This window comes from Nuphar pumila, chromosome 5 (genome assembly GCF_984573655.1).
Source record: "Nuphar pumila chromosome 5, dmNupPumi1.hap1.1, whole genome shotgun sequence".
Taxonomy (NCBI): domain Eukaryota; kingdom Viridiplantae; phylum Streptophyta; class Magnoliopsida; order Nymphaeales; family Nymphaeaceae; genus Nuphar; species Nuphar pumila.
The window spans coordinates 40,610,280-40,627,554 of NC_143253.1; the positions used below are offsets into that span (position 1 = coordinate 40,610,280).

A 17,275-nucleotide genomic window follows, 5' to 3' on the forward strand; every position below is an offset into this window, starting at 1 on the left:
AAGAGGAAATGAGGAGAAGATCTGATAACGACAGAGAAAATAGGGAAAAAGAAAAGGAAAGAGTAAATAAATTTACTCACGGTTCGACCAATCGGGCGGTATTCCTTTGGATTTTGCTTGCTGCAGGAGGCGAAATTTTCTTCAGATGAATCGATTGCTGCAGAGGGTTGATTAATCCTTCTTTTTGTTGACTGAAGGCAAATCAGAGAAATAAGAAGGGGAAGCAGAGGATAAAAGGATAGGATGACAGAAGAGGGTGGAGGGGTGAGACGCGGTGCCGAAAAAGGTTTCTTGAGTGCCCTTTTAAGAAGGAAAAGGGAAGGTTCGGGAAGGAGGGTCGTTTGAGCTTCGATGGCGGTGGAAGGGGGTTTCGGAGATGGAGGGTTTGAGGAAGAGGGTTTCGGTGGATCAAGGGTGGATGGAAAATGAAGGTCGTTAGTGATGGAGGGCGGAGAAAGAGAGGCTGTGGCCATGGAGGGGAGAGAGAGAGAGAGGCGGCCCCCGACTCCTTCTCTGCGAAGGATATTCAAAGAAACCCTAAAAGAACATTTTCGCAAAAGGGGGCCTTAGTTTCAATAATTTAACAAAGCGGGGGGGGGGGGGGGGGGGCGTCCTTACCCGATTTTCTAAAAAGTGGTTCTTCAGAAAGAGGCTTTTAAAAACTAATTTTTTCTTTTCTATATTTATATATTTTTTTTCTTATCTTCATTTTCTATATTTTTTTATAGTTTTGAAATAAAATCCTAAAATTTACGAGAAAACAAAGATTTAAAACTTTTTTTTTTGCATTTTTGAGAAATATTTACAAAAGAGGGTCTTTTTGAGAATTCAAGGCCATTTTGGGGAAAGTTCTTTAAAAACGGGTTTTGGACCCAGGTTTTGAGAAAATGTTCAAGTTTTTTACCTCTAATCAGGAAATACAACGCGATGGATCCAAACAAATACCGGACGAACTGTCTGAGCCTTTCAAAAAGTTTTTTTTTTTTGAAATTTTGAGAATTTGATTTAAAAATTGGATAACGAAGCTCATATTTGGATCTTTTATCTGGATCCAGATCCGAAATTGAGTCAGATATAAAATGAATTTAATTTTAGTAAAACTTGGGAAATAAAATGGAATTTTGATTTAAAGGTGACTCAATTACTCAGAAAATGGGGTCAGGGGCAAAAAGGGAATATTTAAAAGATTTTAAAAAATTTGGGGTGTTCACAGAGGTTCTCTAATTCTTGAGAGGGTTCTAGAGAGGGTGGGATGCCCCCCTCTAGTGGATCCCAAGATCAGTGTTTTAATTTTTATAAAACTCTTAAGAGACCTAGGGGCTCATAACTCTTTTAGAGAAAGAGTTTTTTTGAAAGTAAAAGACCTCCTAGAGGAGCCTTCTAGGTGGGATGTCCCACCAAGTGGGGCCCACCTCTAGTTGGTTGGAGATAGAATTTATTTCCAAATGGAAATGGAGGCCAATACGAGGGGATGCCCTCTGATGATGCATGAAATGCACATCATTTTCATAAAATATGCATGCATTTTATTATGTTTTAAAGGATTAAAACCCATGTATTGACATATTTAAGTACGAAAGAGCTACGGTTCGAATTTCTCTCAAATCAGAGTTAAAATGAGGAAAATAGAGCACTTTTAGGGTTTTAAAGTGGTTTGTGAGGCCATTCGGATCCAAATCCAATCCAAGAGCTCAAATCATGGATCATGAACTAGATCCAATCTTAAAATATCCATAAACCTCAGTGATCCAAGATGCATTCTATGAATTTTGCTAAAACCCTCCTCTTCATAATGCATTTAGGTACTTAGTTGTAAATAGTAGAGAGTTTTAGTATTTAGTTAAAATTAATTTAGTTATTAGGTAGGTTTTAGAATTAGGTAAGATTTTAGGGATATAAATAGTATAAAAAAATTTAGGGTTGACATTTTTGGAGTTTTGGAATTGCCGCCCAACCCTTCTCTCTCTCCTTTCTCTTCCTCTTTCTCTCACATGCCCTTTCTATTGCATGTTCTTCCTTTCCTCTTCTCCTCCTTCTATATTCTTGTTTTTGTTTCTCTTTGCTGTATATGTGATGTGTTTTCTTGCAAGTGCTACAGACCTTGCGGGAGTTCTCCTCAGTGGTGTGTTGTCTGCATCAACAAGGAGAAGACATGCCTTTTCCCCCATGCAGCTTTCTTCTTCTCTTCACCTTTCCTTTTCTTGATTCGACTTCCGTACGGGTGCAGCAGCGTAGAGGAACAGTGCATACCTCTAAGGACGTGATGGGTGTGATTTCAACCTTCATTAATCGCTCTTTCTCCTCCCTCCATTGTCGGACAGCCCTAGAGGTTGACAAGCATCCTGCGGGTCAAAAGGCGTATTTATGCTGAGAGTGCGAATGTTATAGCTTGTAAAAAGATGAAAATGACCTTTGTACTTGGCAGAGGCTTCAGCAGCATAGTTTAGACTTAAATTATTTTTTTTAGTTAATTTTTTTACAATAGTGTGTGAATTAACTTATATTGTTACTGTAAACATTTTGGAATATTAAGAAATTAAAATTTTAGAATTAACATTGAATATTGTGTCATTCCATGTGGATTTGACTCGTACTCGCCATGATTGTGGAAAGTCAGTTTTTATATATTTGGTTGTCGATTTTTCAAACTTCTATTAAAAATATCTTTTTAAAAATCCCTTTGTAAAAAGTACAACCAAATTTTGGTGCCATTGTCGGGGAACATTGATTGATATTCAGTATCTCTAATATTTCAGTTTATTAATATTGATTTATTTATTTTTATTTTAGTTAGTAGGATTAGTATGTAAATATAGGTTTTCACATAGTAAGTACATATAGGATTCACGTACTGTTTTTCTAGGATTCACTAAATTACATGATCAAATGAGCGAATAGACAGATGAGTTTTAGAGAACTTAGTTTGTGATTTCCTGTATTTGCTAATTGTGTGAATTATAGTAGATTTTGTTAATTAAATTCCGTAAAGTAGATTAACTGATTCTGACTTGTTTAGTTTATTTTTATTTTTATTTACTTTGTATTTATGTGAATTTTGGTGTTGCATGTTAGTTTAGTTAGATAGAATAGGATAGTTAGACTTAGTCGATCCATACACCAGGCTGACTCGGTATATGTTGGGGCAGAGAACTTTAGGAGCTCCTTTTCACCCATTTGATCCAGAACCAGAGCGCATCTTGAGAAGATCCAGAAGTCTGAATCAAATGGCGGAGCAGCGGATTGAAACCCGTCCATTGAGGGATTTCTTTATCCCTAGCTAGTACACCTAGGCATCTGCCATTAGGAGACCTGATATAGGAGCGCCTCAATATGAGATCAAGGTCAACATTATTCAAATGCTACCTTCATTTTATGGCCTTGCTCATGAGGACCCATATAGGCATCTCAATGAGTTTCTCGAGATTTGTTCAATGGTCTGAATCAATACTTTGGAGATGAAGTTATGAAGCTGACACTCTTTTCGTTCTCTCTGAAGGACAAGGCGAAGCACTGGTTCAAGACCTTGAACCCAAGGCAAATCGAGACATGGATTCAATTGCAACAGGAATTTCTTAGAAAATATTTTTCTATTGGTCGCACAAATCAATTTAGGTGAGCCATCACTAGCTTTTCGGAGATGGATGGTGAGCAATTTCATGAGACATGGGAACGTGTGAAGGACCTGCTTAGGAAATGCCCACATCATCAGGTACCTACGTGGCAGATAGTGCAGAGTTTTCATGATGGTCTATCCGAGAGGAACATACAAATGATTGATTCATTCTGTGGTGGTACATTCATGTTGAAGAGCGAAGACAAAGCGTGGGGGTTATTTGAGACATTAGCTGAGAACTCCCTGCACCACATGACTTTGTCTTCAGCATCTCGTTCTGAGAGGATTACACCAAGTGGACCCAAGAAGGGTGAGATACTAGAGGTAGGTTTTATTGATGTGATTCAGAGTAAGGTTGATCTGCTTGTGTATAAGTTGGACCAACTTTTAGTCGAACCATTCTATCAGCAGACGATGTGTACTCTATGTGCCAGTCCGACACATTTTATTACAGAGGGTCCTTCGGCAACTCAGTACCGTGAATTTGTTCATGAACAAGTTTAGGCTGTGCAGGGGTTCGCCAAATCCATGATTGACCCATTTCCATCTACATGTAATCCAGGTTGACGAAACCATCTTATTTTTTTATGAAGGAACCATCAAGCCCCTATTCCATCCCCTCTGTCTCATCAGGTTAGGCTCAGTACATTCACTCAGTCATACCAGAGGCCAAATTACCCCCAGCCTTCTCCTATCTTTCCCACGGTCACCCCTCAAGAGACAACTCCACAATTGTCTTTTGAGAAGAAAATTCTTCAAGCATTGCAGGAGATGAAAGTCTTCAGTCATAATGCCTTAGAGAAATGTAACCAAGTGTTAAACTCCCATACCCATTCCATAGCCAAGCTCGAAACATAGATGAGACAGTTAGCAGATGCATTAACGAGGAGAACCAAGGATAATCTGCCAAGCCAACCTGTTATGAATCCCAAGGACAAAGAACATATGGCTTCCAATCTGAATATGTCAGAGCTCCACTGAGGAACGTGATAGGATATGAGCAAGATTTGTGTAATATATATATATATATATATATATATTAGGAATAGAATTTTATTTTATTATTTTCATTATTTGTTTTGTTTTTACTTTGATCATTTTGTCATGCATTTGTGTATTAATATTTGATGTTTCAGTGTATGAGTTTCAAGTTACCAGACATAAGGTACTATTACAGGAGCATACCATTTGTCAAACCAGCAGAAAACTATGCATTCATATATGCATAGTGGTGGTGCGAAGTCAAAGCAACTATTAGCTCAAGAGGCCCTGCACAAAAATAGGTTGTATCTTTCTTTTCTCACATTATTTATTTATTTTATGTTCTTTAGTGTGCATCTGCATTTGCATGTTTGTATTTTTGTATGTCACTAGGGACAGTGTCATTCAAGCATGGGGGGGAGGTATAGATGCATACTCAAAAAAAAAATCAAATATTTTTTTGTTTAGGTAGTTGTCTGTGTTAAAAAATCATATAAAATTAGGTTGTTAAGAAACAAGTTTTAAGCATATATGAATGTTTTACATAATCTGGCAATTTAGAAATTTTGTAAGCCTTGTGTGAAATTTTCTTTCAAAACTAATCTAAAAAGAATAGTTATCCATGTAAATTTCAAAGAAAATATCATATTTAAATGTTAAAGTTATTTTGAATCACAAGTATAAGTATGCACAGTCTGTTTTTGAACTACTAAGCAAATAAAAAATATAAAGAAATATGAGTTTAAAAGAAAAAAGCCATATGTTTAGTTGTTGATGTTTTTGCAACCCCAGTAGCTGAGCTTAGACACAAGTTGAAGTGTTTTAGTCTCGTGACAAAAAGAATAACGAAGGAAATTGCTTCTATGTCTAGTCAATATATGTGACCTATCTTGTTCGAGAAAGTAGAGCCTGAAGGGTGATTACACCTAGTGCCCTAAAGCCATCTAGTTTGGGAGTCACTGGTTTGAAAGCTTGTTACATGGACTTTATAGAAAGCCTAATAGATATAGACATTGCATATGACAAGAAGAAGACTATACATAAACTATTAAAATAAAAGGTCTAGTTACTAGAGCAAGTAAGTCTGAGGGATACTCTGTATCTGTTACCCTAAGGTTGTCTGGCCTAAAATTCATTGACCTAAAGCTCGTTACACAGGTCACAAAAACTGAAAATTTGAAATAGTGCTCAAGTGAAAATTGAGAAAGAAAAATATGAAAATTGAAAATCAAAAGAAAAAAAATGAGTGCTTAATGAAAAATTCATTGCTTAGAAGTAATAGTGAAAAACTATGCAGAAAATATACAAGTGATGATAAATGAGGAATAACATGATAATACTTGATTTTCTGAGAAAAAATCATAGATAATTACAATTTTCAGAAAAGTAAAATAAAAAAGTTTTTACTGTGGAGGCATGCAAATTCTAATTATGTCATGAGAATGTAAGTTGGATGAAATACTTGCGTAAATTAATTTCTTAACTACCTAATAATTTTTTTTTAAAAAAAATTATTCATGCATAACATAGATGTTTGTGAGTAGCGTCACTGCAAACCCTCACAAGACCTTACTCGTCCACTAGGATAACACAGGGGTTTAAAGGGCTTGTTGCATGAGCTAAATGCAATAATGATTCTTATGAAAGTGAGTTAGGCTAGTTAAGATTTGTATACTAATTGCTTTTATTTGCATGTTTGTTTATTTTCTAGTTTCGTAGCTTAGGTAGTTTATTTTTAGTTTGCTCGAGACTAGCAAACATTCAAGCATTGAGGTATTTGATGATGCATGAAATAGACATCATTTTTATATAATATACATGCATTTTATTATATTTTGAAGGATTAGAACTCATGTATTGACATATTTAGGCATGAAAGAGCTACAATTCAAATTTCACTCGAATCAAAGTTAAAATGGAGAAAATAGAGCACTTTTAGGATTTTGGAGCAGTTTACGAGACCATTCGGATCCAAATTCGATCCAAGAGCTCAAATCATGGATCATGGACTAGATCCAATCTTAAAATATCCATAAACCCCTATGATCCAAGATGCATTCCATAAATTTTTCTAAAAGACCCCTCTTCATAATGCATTTAGGTACTTAGTTGTAAATATTAGAGAGCTTTAGTATTTAGTTAAAATTAATTTAGCTATTAGGTAGGTTTTAGAATTAGGTAAGATTTTAGGGATATAAATAGTATAGAAAAAATTAGGGTTGACATTTTTGGAGTTTTAGAACTGCCGCCCAACCCTTCTCTCTCCTCTCTCTTCCTCTTTCTCTCACACGCCCTTTCTATTACGTGTTCTTCCTTTCCTCTTTTCCTCATCCTTCTATATTCTTGTTTTTGTTTCTCCTTGTTGTGTATGTGTTGTGTTTTCTTACAGGTGTTGCAGATCTTGTGAGAGTTCTCCTCAGTGGTGTGCCATTTGCATCAATGAGGAGCGGTTGTGCCTTTTCTCCCATGCGGCTTTCTTCTTCTCTTCATCTTTTCCTTTCTTGATTCGACTTTCGTACGAGTGCATCAACGTAGAGGAATAGTGCAGACCTCCAAGGATGTGCTAGGTATAATTTCAACCTCCATTAATCACTCTTTCTCCCCCTCCATCGTCAGACAACCCTAGAGGTTGACAAGCATCATGTAGGTCAAAAGGTGTATTTATGCTGAGAGTCTGAATATTGTAGCTTATGAAAAAACAAAAATGAACTTTGGACTTGGCGGAGGTGTCAGTAGCATAGTTTAGACTTAGATTTTTTTTTTTTGTTAATTTTTTTACAATAGTGTGTCAATTAACTTATATTGTTATTATAAACATTTTTTAATATTAAGAAATTGAAATTTTAGAGTTAATCTTGAATATTGTCCCGTTCTCTGTGGATTCGACCCGTACTCTCCATGATTATGGAAAGTCCGTTTTTATATATTTGGTTGTCAATTTTCTAAATTTCTATTGAAAATATTTTTTTAAAAATTCCTTTGCAAAAAGTACAACCACCCTCCCTATTGTGTTCTTTTTAATACTTTTCTCTCCCAACCCCAATACAACTCTCTTCTTCTTCTTCCCTGTTTCGTCTTTTTCTTCCTTCTTCCTTCTTCCTTCTTCCTTCTTCCTTCTTCCTTCTTCCTTCTTCCTTCTTCCTTCTTCTTGGAGCTCTTTTAGCAGTCATTAAAGCTACTCCAAGGTTTGAAGATGGAAAACGAAGGTCATAGTTTATTTGAAAACTCGATTAAGGTAGGTACATCAATCATGTAGACATAGGTTTATCCAATCGCATGAGATATGAGTAGGATCATTTTTCAGATCAGAACCATTAGAGATTAGACCTGAAAATACCTTTCTAATACTGGTTTTTAATTTTGAAAACTCATTTTTTATGCATCCATGTCACCACGGAATCAAAGAGAAAAATGGTTTTTAAAAACAGGACTAGTTTTGGCTTCTAATATTAAAAACAATTTGGGAGGGCTTGTTTTTCTTGTAATTTGTTAGATCTTGTTTGTTTCCAGCATAATAATATTATATTATATTGATGCAATACAAGTTTTAAAAGTTTTAAAATTTTGTTATATGCTTAAATCCATGACCTTGTATACAAAATCATTTTTGTAAAAGGGTTTGACAAAAAATATTTTATGGTTTTTATGTTTTAAGATAAAGAAAGGTTAATCTGAGCATGCATGGTAGTTTAGTTCATGTTTAGTATGATTAATCAGCATGTTATTGCATAAATAAACCATGATTTAATGTTGTTTAAGGTTTCATGTGACTCTTGAATAGATGAAATTTTATTTAAGACATTCTATGATCATGCATACATTTTGTATTTTATTCATTCTATTTTATGCATGATCGATTGAAAAATTATGTTAAAAACTTAGTCTTATCGATATTTTTGAGAAACTATATTTAAATTTAAAATAATAGAAACCCATATTTTTAAATACTTCCCTACATTTTTAAATGTTTAATTTTGTTTAACACTTTTTAATTAGTGTTCTAATTAACTTAGAAGTGTTTAAGTCATATTTTATTTGGTTCAGAAGAGGTAGTTTTGTGAAACACTTTTTTCTGAAACACTGTTTTGAAATTTTTGAAAATATATTGGACTTTTTTGGAAAAAATATGTTAACCTATTTTTTAGTATAAATAGTAATTTTTTAGTGGTAGCACACATTTTTTCCTCTAGGTGGCTTGCACCCTCCCCCCCCCCTCTCTTCTCTGCCTTCCCTTCTTTTTTTCTTCCCCTTGTTTGATCGATTGGTTCTCTACCGCTTTCTTCTTGCTTCTTATGCTTTTCAATCCTTCTTCTAAACCTCGTCATCATCAGTTCCTCGCATCCCCTCTGTCAAAGAGAGAGTGGAGTTTGTTTGACTGCAACGAGAAAGACCATCATCTTTTTCTCAACCCATCCGTCGGAAGTAAATCGTATGGGTTGCTTCTTATTTTCTGTTTCACCATAGTTTTAGTTTTTGCATATCATTGCATATTATGAATATTTAGTTTAGACTAGTTTTAGATTCAGGATGTGAAATTATAAAAAGAAAAAATATATAAAATAGTTTAGTTTAGCCCTTTTTCTTGATTTGCGTGTAGGATAATAATATTGTATTCCAATCGGTAGTTTTAACAAAGGAGTTTCTGATATTTTTGTTAGGGTAATTTAGTTTATGTTAGATATAGGGCAGATCTAGTCTAGAGTGATTATTTTTATATTTGGTATTCATTAAATTAATTAATTAGATTTTCTAGTTTAGCCTATTAGAGTTTGTTTGTTTGTTTTTTAGCTAGTTTATGATTTTTGATATTTAGATTTAATCATTCCTACGTGTTTTTAGTTATAAGTTAGTTTATTCATTTATTTAATCATGTCTTTAATTATTTCCAACATGTTAGACTAGTGAGTTTAGGTTAATTAATTTTAATCAATTATTTCATTATAGTAGTAATTGATAGGTAGTATAATTAAGTAATTAGTTTTGTTTTGTTTTGTTATTTTAATACTCAGCCGAGTAGTTTAAAATTATTTTGTGTTTTGTTAGTTAATTAAGTTTATTTTAGAATTTTAATTTTGGTATTAAGATTATAATTTAGTTGTTCAATTATTGTTTTAGGTAGAAATAATTTGTTTTAGCTGATTTAGGTAGTAGTGATGTTAATTCTTCTTTTTAATTAGTTAATTTTAGTGTGACGTTAAATCTATTTTTTTTAAATTAAATTAGTACATGTTCGGTTTTATGTCATTAGAGTATTTAGTAATTAATTAGATAATTTAGTTTAGTTAAATAAATTTAGCTGATTTTTATTATTTCCTTTCATTTCAATTATTGATTTTGTTAGGCAACATTAATTGGGTATTTGCTTTAGTTTTATGTCATTTTATCATTTAGTGTTTTAGTTTGTTATTAGTTGAATAGATTCTTGTTAGTTAGTTTGTTTTACTACTTTGTCTTTTAGTGTAGTGGTTAGTTGCATGTTATGAGTTGTTTCATGTTAGTTTATTTTAGATTTTTGTGATTTTTGGTTGAAACTAACATTAAATTTCTGTGAGTTTTTGTGTTTTGTTTTGTGTTTCGTCTTTTGATTTTTGCAGGAAAGCATTTAGACGTACGGTGAGCCCTCAAAAGTATTCCCAAAGAGACTTTTGAGGTCCCGAAAAGATTTCCTTAAAAGGCCTTTCAAGCCTCTCAGGGAGCCCTCAATTATATCAAATAGCTAAAAAACCTAGGGACAAGAAGTTCAAGCACTGAAGACCTTTTCTTTTCTTTTTAGCTTAGCTTTTTATTTTATTTAATTGAATTCAATTTGGGTTTATAATAAGGCACTTATTATTTTTATTTGTTTAAGTCCTCTGCAGGGGCAATACTCTTATTTAATTAATTAATTTTTATTTTCAAGGCAATAAAGTGTAGTTTAGTTTTCTGTGGAATACAAAGTATTTTTCCCGTTCCTTGAGTTTGACCCGGACATCACCACTAGTGGGAACCGATTTTTATTATTTGATGCACTGTTTGCACAAACGTTTTTACTGAAAATATATTTTTAAAATATTTTATTAAAAAAGTTGTATCAAATTTTTGACATTATTGCAGGGGAACGACGATTAAAATACGAGTATTTACTTTATTGCCATTATGTGTTCTCATTTACTTAAGTTGCTAGTTTCCGTTTTGTTCTTTGCTTAGGATTGCTAGTTTCTTTCCCTATATAATTATTTAGGATTGCTAGTTTCTTTCAGTACTTAGGATCTAGAACCACGTGTTTGCAAACCCTAAATACTAGCTTACCTTTCTTGCACGATCCACCTATTAGGCCTACCCTAGGAGGTGAATGTGCACAATTGGTACTGTGCTCTTAGTTTATTTTCGCAGAATATCTGTAGGGTGCAAGTGTGTGGTACTGTGTTTACTGCTTTTTAGTTTTCTTTTTCTTTACCTGCTTTGAGGTTTGTTGTGGTTTGGTTGATTTACACGTTAGGTAGACAAAAAATTAGTTTCTTAGGACGGTTGTTGCACTGGTCTACCCTCAGGTGCATGCAAAGGCGACACTCGCTTGACCCCGAGCTTGTGGAGACTTTAGATGACCCCAAGTCCCTCGTTAGGAGAGCTCATCGATCTGGCCCTATGGTTGAGGATCAGCAATTGACCCATCCTCTCAGGGAGTACTTTATTCTCAACATTTACACTTCTGCCTCCTGCATCACGAGACCTGATGTAGGAGCCACCATTTTGAGATCAAGGCCAGTGTCATTCAAATGTTATCACCCTTTTATGGCCTAAGCAACGAAGACTCCTACCTCCATCTCGATGAGTTCCTCGAGATCTGCTCCACTATGCAGATCAATAATTTTGGTGATGACGCATTGAGGTTAACGTTATTCTCATTCTCTCTCAAGGACAAAGTCGAGCATTGTCTGAAGGCCCTAGACATTGTTCAGATCGCCACTTGGGAATGCATACAGCGCGAGTTCCTCAAGAAATATCTTCCAATTGGTAAGACAATAAGTATCAAAAGACTATCACCAACTTTTCACAAATTAAGAGAGAAATGTTTCATGAGACATGGGAGAGGATGAAAGATTTTCTCTGGAAGTGTTCCCATGACCAGGTGCACCATTGGCAATTGATGCAATACTTTTAGGTTGACTAAGAAGAACCGTCAAATGATTGATGCTGCTTGTGGGGGCACTTTCATGCTGAAGAGTGAGGATGAGGCGTGGGCCCTGTTTGAGACCCTGAGCGAGAATTTGATGCACCATACTTTGACCTCACGATTTGAGAGGGTTGCACCTGCACAAGATGGAGCGAAGAAGGCCAACATTTACGAGATAGGGACACACCTTGAGTTTTAAAACAAGGTTGACATACTGACCCAGAAATTGGATCAGTTGTTATCAAATTCATCATCAGTCATGCAGGTGTGTGCGTTGTGTGCTAGCCTAGCACACCATGTGTTTGACTGCTATGCGGCATCGCAGCATTCAGAGTTTATCCAAGAGCAAGCCCAGATGGTGTAAGGTTTTGCTAAACCCATGCTCAACCCATATTCCAGTACTTATAACCCGTGTTAGCAAAACCATCCCAAATTCTCGTGAAGGAATCCACAGCATCCCTCTGTACCTTCCCAGAACCCACCCAGGCAAGGCGGGTATGCCTATGGTTTCCAGCGGTCGAGTTTCCCTTTCGCCCAACCTTCATTTAGTCTGCCCCCATCCCAAGAGTCTGCATCCAGTCAGTCCTTTGAAGATAAGATGTTGTAGGCCTTCTTAGATATCAAGGTGAATCTGAGTTCTCACACGCAGTCCATTGTCAAATTAGAGCCGCAGATGGAACAGCTCACCGAGGCGCTTAGTAGGCGAAGCGAGGGAACACTGCCTAGTCAATCGGTGGTTAACTCTAAGGGTAAGGAGTCGATGTATGGCCTGCACATGACAGATGCCCATCAAGAGCAAGCTCAAATGGTTATAACCCTTAGGAGTGGGAAGCAGTACCAATCAAGGAAGATTGTAGTAGAAAGTGAGAGATCTAGTGTTGAGCAGTCGGTCCCTGCTGTCATACCTTAGGAAAACGAGAGGGCTCTCCCGTTTGAGCATTCCAAGTTCTATATATCCAAAGCCCCCTTTCTGAGGTGCTACAGAAACCGAAGTCGTTCGGTAAGCAAGAGAGAAGATGAAGGACATGCTTGAGATTTTCAAGCATGTTCAAATAAACCTCCCCCTGCTTGACGCCATCCAGCAGGTTCCTGCATATTCAAAGTTCCTGAAGGAGCTTTGTACGCAGAAACGAAAGTTGTGGTCCACTGTGCCAAAGAAGATTTATTTGACTGAGCAGGTGATTGCAGTGCTCCAACACCAAACTTCAACAAAGCTCAAGGACCTAGGGGCTCCTATTATCTCTTGCGTCATAGGAGACATTACTATCGAGCATGCTTTGCTCAATCTCAAGGCAAGTGTCAACATTCTGTCAGATTTCTTTTATGACGCATTCGGGTTAAAGGAGATGAAGCCAATATCGATGACCCTACAACTGACATATTGCTCCGTCAAGGTCCCGCGAGGGATTCTGGAGGATGTGTTGGTCAAGGTGGAAGATTTTTATTTCCCTGTAGAGTTCATCATTTTGGATATGGAGGGAGTGGATGATGTGAGGCAGACACTAATTATTCTTGGTCGCCCCTTTCTGGATACTGCCAATGCATGCATCAATTGCCACACTGGTGTAATGGATGTCTTGTTCGGTAATAGGAAGATGAGGTTGAATATATTCAATGCAACAATGGGCCATGCAGGAGCGGATGCTTCTTTCCAAGTCAATTTTGTTCAAGACCAGGTGGAAGCAAAGCTAACATGGACATTGAGTGATCCACCTCAGGAAGAGGAGGATGAATCACTCGAGGGAGATAGCTTGTGATTGATTGCTATAGAGTCAAGTGAACAGACATGTGTACCACACAACATTATCAGGATCCAGAGGGGTAGAGTTGGAGGTAATATTGTGGACAGGGTCATTGATGATACTATTTTCCTTAGACCTCTCGATTGAGCATGACTTCACGTCCATTGATCTCATGGACAATGAAGGGTCACTAGAGATCCGTCTGGCTGAGGACGTAAAACTTGGCACCTTATGGGAGGTAGCACATATTAGTGTTGTAATATTAGTAGTTTTGCTATTTTTCTGTCATTTTCCTTGTTCATGTGCATGAAAGATAGATCATGTATGCATTGCATCTTGTGCATTTTTATGAGTTATATACATTGAGACAGGTGGAATCTCTTCAAAGCCAGTATAGAGCATTATCAGGTAAGATTGCACGGTGTGGATCAGGTGACTTCTACTACTTTCTTTCTATTGTTTTTCGTTGCTCATGTGCATTCATATAGTTTCATGCAAACATAGGGAAGTGTCACTGAGGACAGTGTCATTCAAGCATGGGGGAGGGTGTAGTTTGCATACCCGGTTTTTTACAACCAATTTTTTCTTGTCTACGTGTAAATTGATGAAAAATCATAAAAAATGGCTTGTTAAGGAACGAGTTTGATCTTATATAAATGCTTTATATAATCTAATGTTTTTAGAGAATTTTTAAGCCCCACAAAAAAAATCTGACACTGATCCAGAAAAATGTGGTTATTTATGTAGATTTCAAAGAAATGGTGATAGATGCACGTTAGAGTTTATTTTCAATCACAAGTATGAATATGCATAGTTTATTTTTAAAAAACTAAGCAAATGAACAACATTGAAAATAAGAGCTCAAAAAGTGAAAAAGAGCATATGTTTAGTTGTTTGATATCTTTGGATTCCCTAGTAGCTGGACTTAGACACAAATTAAGTGTTTGAGTTCCATGTCAAAAAGGATAACGAAGAAAGTCACTTTTTGTCTAAGTTAATATCTATGGCCTATTTTGTTCGAGCAAGTAGAGCCTGATGGGTGTTTACACCTGGTGCCCTAAAGCCATCTGGTTTGATAGCCACTGGCCCGAAACCCTGTTACAAGAACTTTATAGAGAGCCTAATAGATGTTGACATTGCACATGACAAGAAGTAAGTTATGCATAAACTATTAACATTGAAGGTCTAGTGACTCAAGCAATTAAGTTTAAGCAATATTTTGTATATGGTTCCCTAGGGTCATCTGGCCTAGGAGTCACTGACCCAAAGCTCGTTACATGGGTCACAAAAACTGGAAATTTGATATAGTGCTCAACAAAAAGAAAGTAAAAGTATGGAAAAATTGAAAATCTGGAAAAAGAAAAAGAAAAAAAAATTATGAGCAAGAAAAAAAAAGTTCACTGCTTAGGAATAAGTATTGAGGAAACCTGTGCAGAAAACATATGAGTGAGGATAAGTAAATAATGACATGTGCGTATTTGATTTTCTGAGAATAAAGCATAAATGTTTATGATATTCAGAAAAGTAAAAGAAAATGTTTTATTCTGTGGTGACATGTAAAAGGTTCTAATTATATTTTGGAAAGTGTCTTATCATGAAATATTTGTGAAAACAAAATCCTTAGTTGTCTAATGCTTGTGACTTGAAATTTATATGCATATATGACAGAGATGATTGTGGGTATCATCACTGCAAACCCTCATGAGACTTTACTCTTCCACTTGGGTAACCCAGGGGTTTAAAGAGCTTGTTGCATATGCTAAATGCAACCATGATTCCTACGAAAGTGAGTTAAGTTTTTTTTTTTGGTTAGTTTATTATTTTTTCTTGTTGCTTTAGTTTGCTCGAGGACTAGCAAATGATAAGCAAGGAAAATTTTCATCATGCATACATTTTGCATTTTATTCATTCTACTTTGTGCATCATCCATTGAAAAATTAGGATAAAAACCTAATCTTATCAGTATTTTTGAGAAACAACATTTAAATTGAAAATAAAGGAAAATTGTGTTTTTAAATACTTCCCTGCATTTTTCAATATTTAATTTTGTTTAAGACTTTTTAATTAGTGTTCTAATTAACTTAAAAGTGTTTAAGTCATATTTTATTTGGTTTAGGAGAGGCAGTTTTGTGAAATACATTTTTCAGAAACACTGTTTTGAAATTTTTGAAAATATATTAAAGTTTTTTGGAAAAAATGTGTTAACCTAATTTTTTTAGTATAAATAGTAATTTTTAGTGGTAAAAACATTTTTTCCTTTTTTTGGCCTGCACGCCCCTCTCTCTCTCTTCTATCTGCCTCCCCTTCTTCCTTTCTCCCCCTTGTTCGATCGACCGGTTGTCTACCGCTTTCTTCTTGCTTCTTATGCTTTTCAATCCTTCTTCTAAACCTCATCATCGTCGGTTCCTCGCATCCTCTCTATCAAAGAGAGAGCGGAGTTTGTTTGATTGCAACGGGAAAAACCATCTTCTTCTTCTCAACCCATCCGTCAGAAGTAAATCGTACAGTTTGCTTCTTATTTTCCATTTCATCGTAGTTTTAGTTTTTGCATATCACAAATCATATCATTGCATATTCTGCATATTTAGTTTAGATTAGTTTTAGATTCAACATCTGAAAATATAAATATATATATATATATATATATAATAGTTTAGTTTAGCCTTTTTTCTTGATTTGCGTATAGAATAATAATATTTTATTTCAATCGATAGTTTAACAAAGGAGTTTCTGATATTTTTGTTAGGGTAATTTAGTTTATGTTAGATATAGGGCTGATCTAGTCTAGAGTGATTATTTTTATATTTGGTATTCATTAAATTAATTAATTAGATTTTTCTAGTATAGCCGATTAGAGTTTGTTTGTTTTTTAGCTAGTTTATGATTTTTGATATTTAGATTTAATCGTTCCTGTGTGTTTTTAGTTATAAGTTAGTTTATTCATTTATTTGATCATGTCTTCAATTATTTCCAGCATGTTAGACTAGTGAGTTTAGGTTAATTAATTTTAATCAGTTATTTCATTATAGTAGAAATCAATAGGTAGTATAATTAAGTACTTAGTTTTGTTTTGTTATTTTAATACTCAGCCAAGTAGTTTAGAATTATTTTGTGTTTCATTAGTTAATTAAGTTTATTTCAAAATTTTAATTTTGGTATTTAGATTATAATTTAGTTGTCCAATTATCATTTTAGGTAGAAATAATTTGTTTTAGTTGATTTAGGTAGTAGTGATGTTAATTCTTCTTTTTAATTAGTTAATTTTAGTGTGACGTTAAATCTATTTTTTTAGAAATTAAATTAGTACATGTTCGGTTTTATGTCATTAGAATATTTAGAAATTAATTAGATAATTTAGTTTAGTTAAATCAATTTAGCTGATTTTTATTATTTCCTTTCATTTCAATTATCGATTTTGTTTGGCAGCATTAATTGGGTATTTGCTTTAGTATTTAGTTAATTAAAATTCTTTGAATTCGGTTAGCATAGAGTGTCTCTTTGTGATTAGTTAATCGTTACATTAGTTGTTTCCTTTCTTATTAGTTTGTTAGCTTATTTTATCATTTAGTGTTTTAGTTTGTTATTAGTTGAATAGATTCTTATTAGTTAGTTTGTTTTGCTATTTTTTCTTTTAGTGTAGTGGTTAGTTGCATGTTATGAGTTGTTTCATGTTAGTTTATTTCATATTTTTGTGATTTTTGGCTAAAACTAACATTAAATTTCTATAAGTTTTTATATTTTATTTTGTGTTTCATCTTTTAATTTTTGCAGAAAAGCATTTAGACG

At 34.7% G+C, this 17,275-nt stretch overlaps 1 protein-coding gene and 1 non-coding gene across 2 annotated transcripts; one reads left to right on the top strand and one right to left on the bottom strand.

The window, feature by feature from the left end:
- Positions 1-3,605: 3,605 nt before the first annotated feature.
- Positions 3,606-3,711, bottom strand: LOC149837428 (small nucleolar RNA R71). Its single transcript, XR_016432299.1, has one exon. It is a non-coding gene; the product is annotated as a small nucleolar RNA R71 (small nucleolar RNA).
- A 9,052-nt stretch (positions 3,712-12,763) lies between these two features.
- Positions 12,764-13,504, top strand: LOC149837429 (uncharacterized). Its single transcript, XM_090008037.1, has one exon. The coding sequence runs from the start codon at positions 12,764-12,766 to the stop codon at positions 13,502-13,504; it is 741 nt and encodes a 246-aa protein (XP_089864163.1).
- The last annotated feature ends 3,771 nt before the right edge of the window (positions 13,505-17,275 follow it).

What these genes read in the sequence shown, in the direction of transcription:
- LOC149837429 (XM_090008037.1), top strand. Translation starts at nt 12,764, where the DNA reads ATGAAGGACATGCTTGAGATTTTCAAGCATGTTCAAATAAACCTCCCC.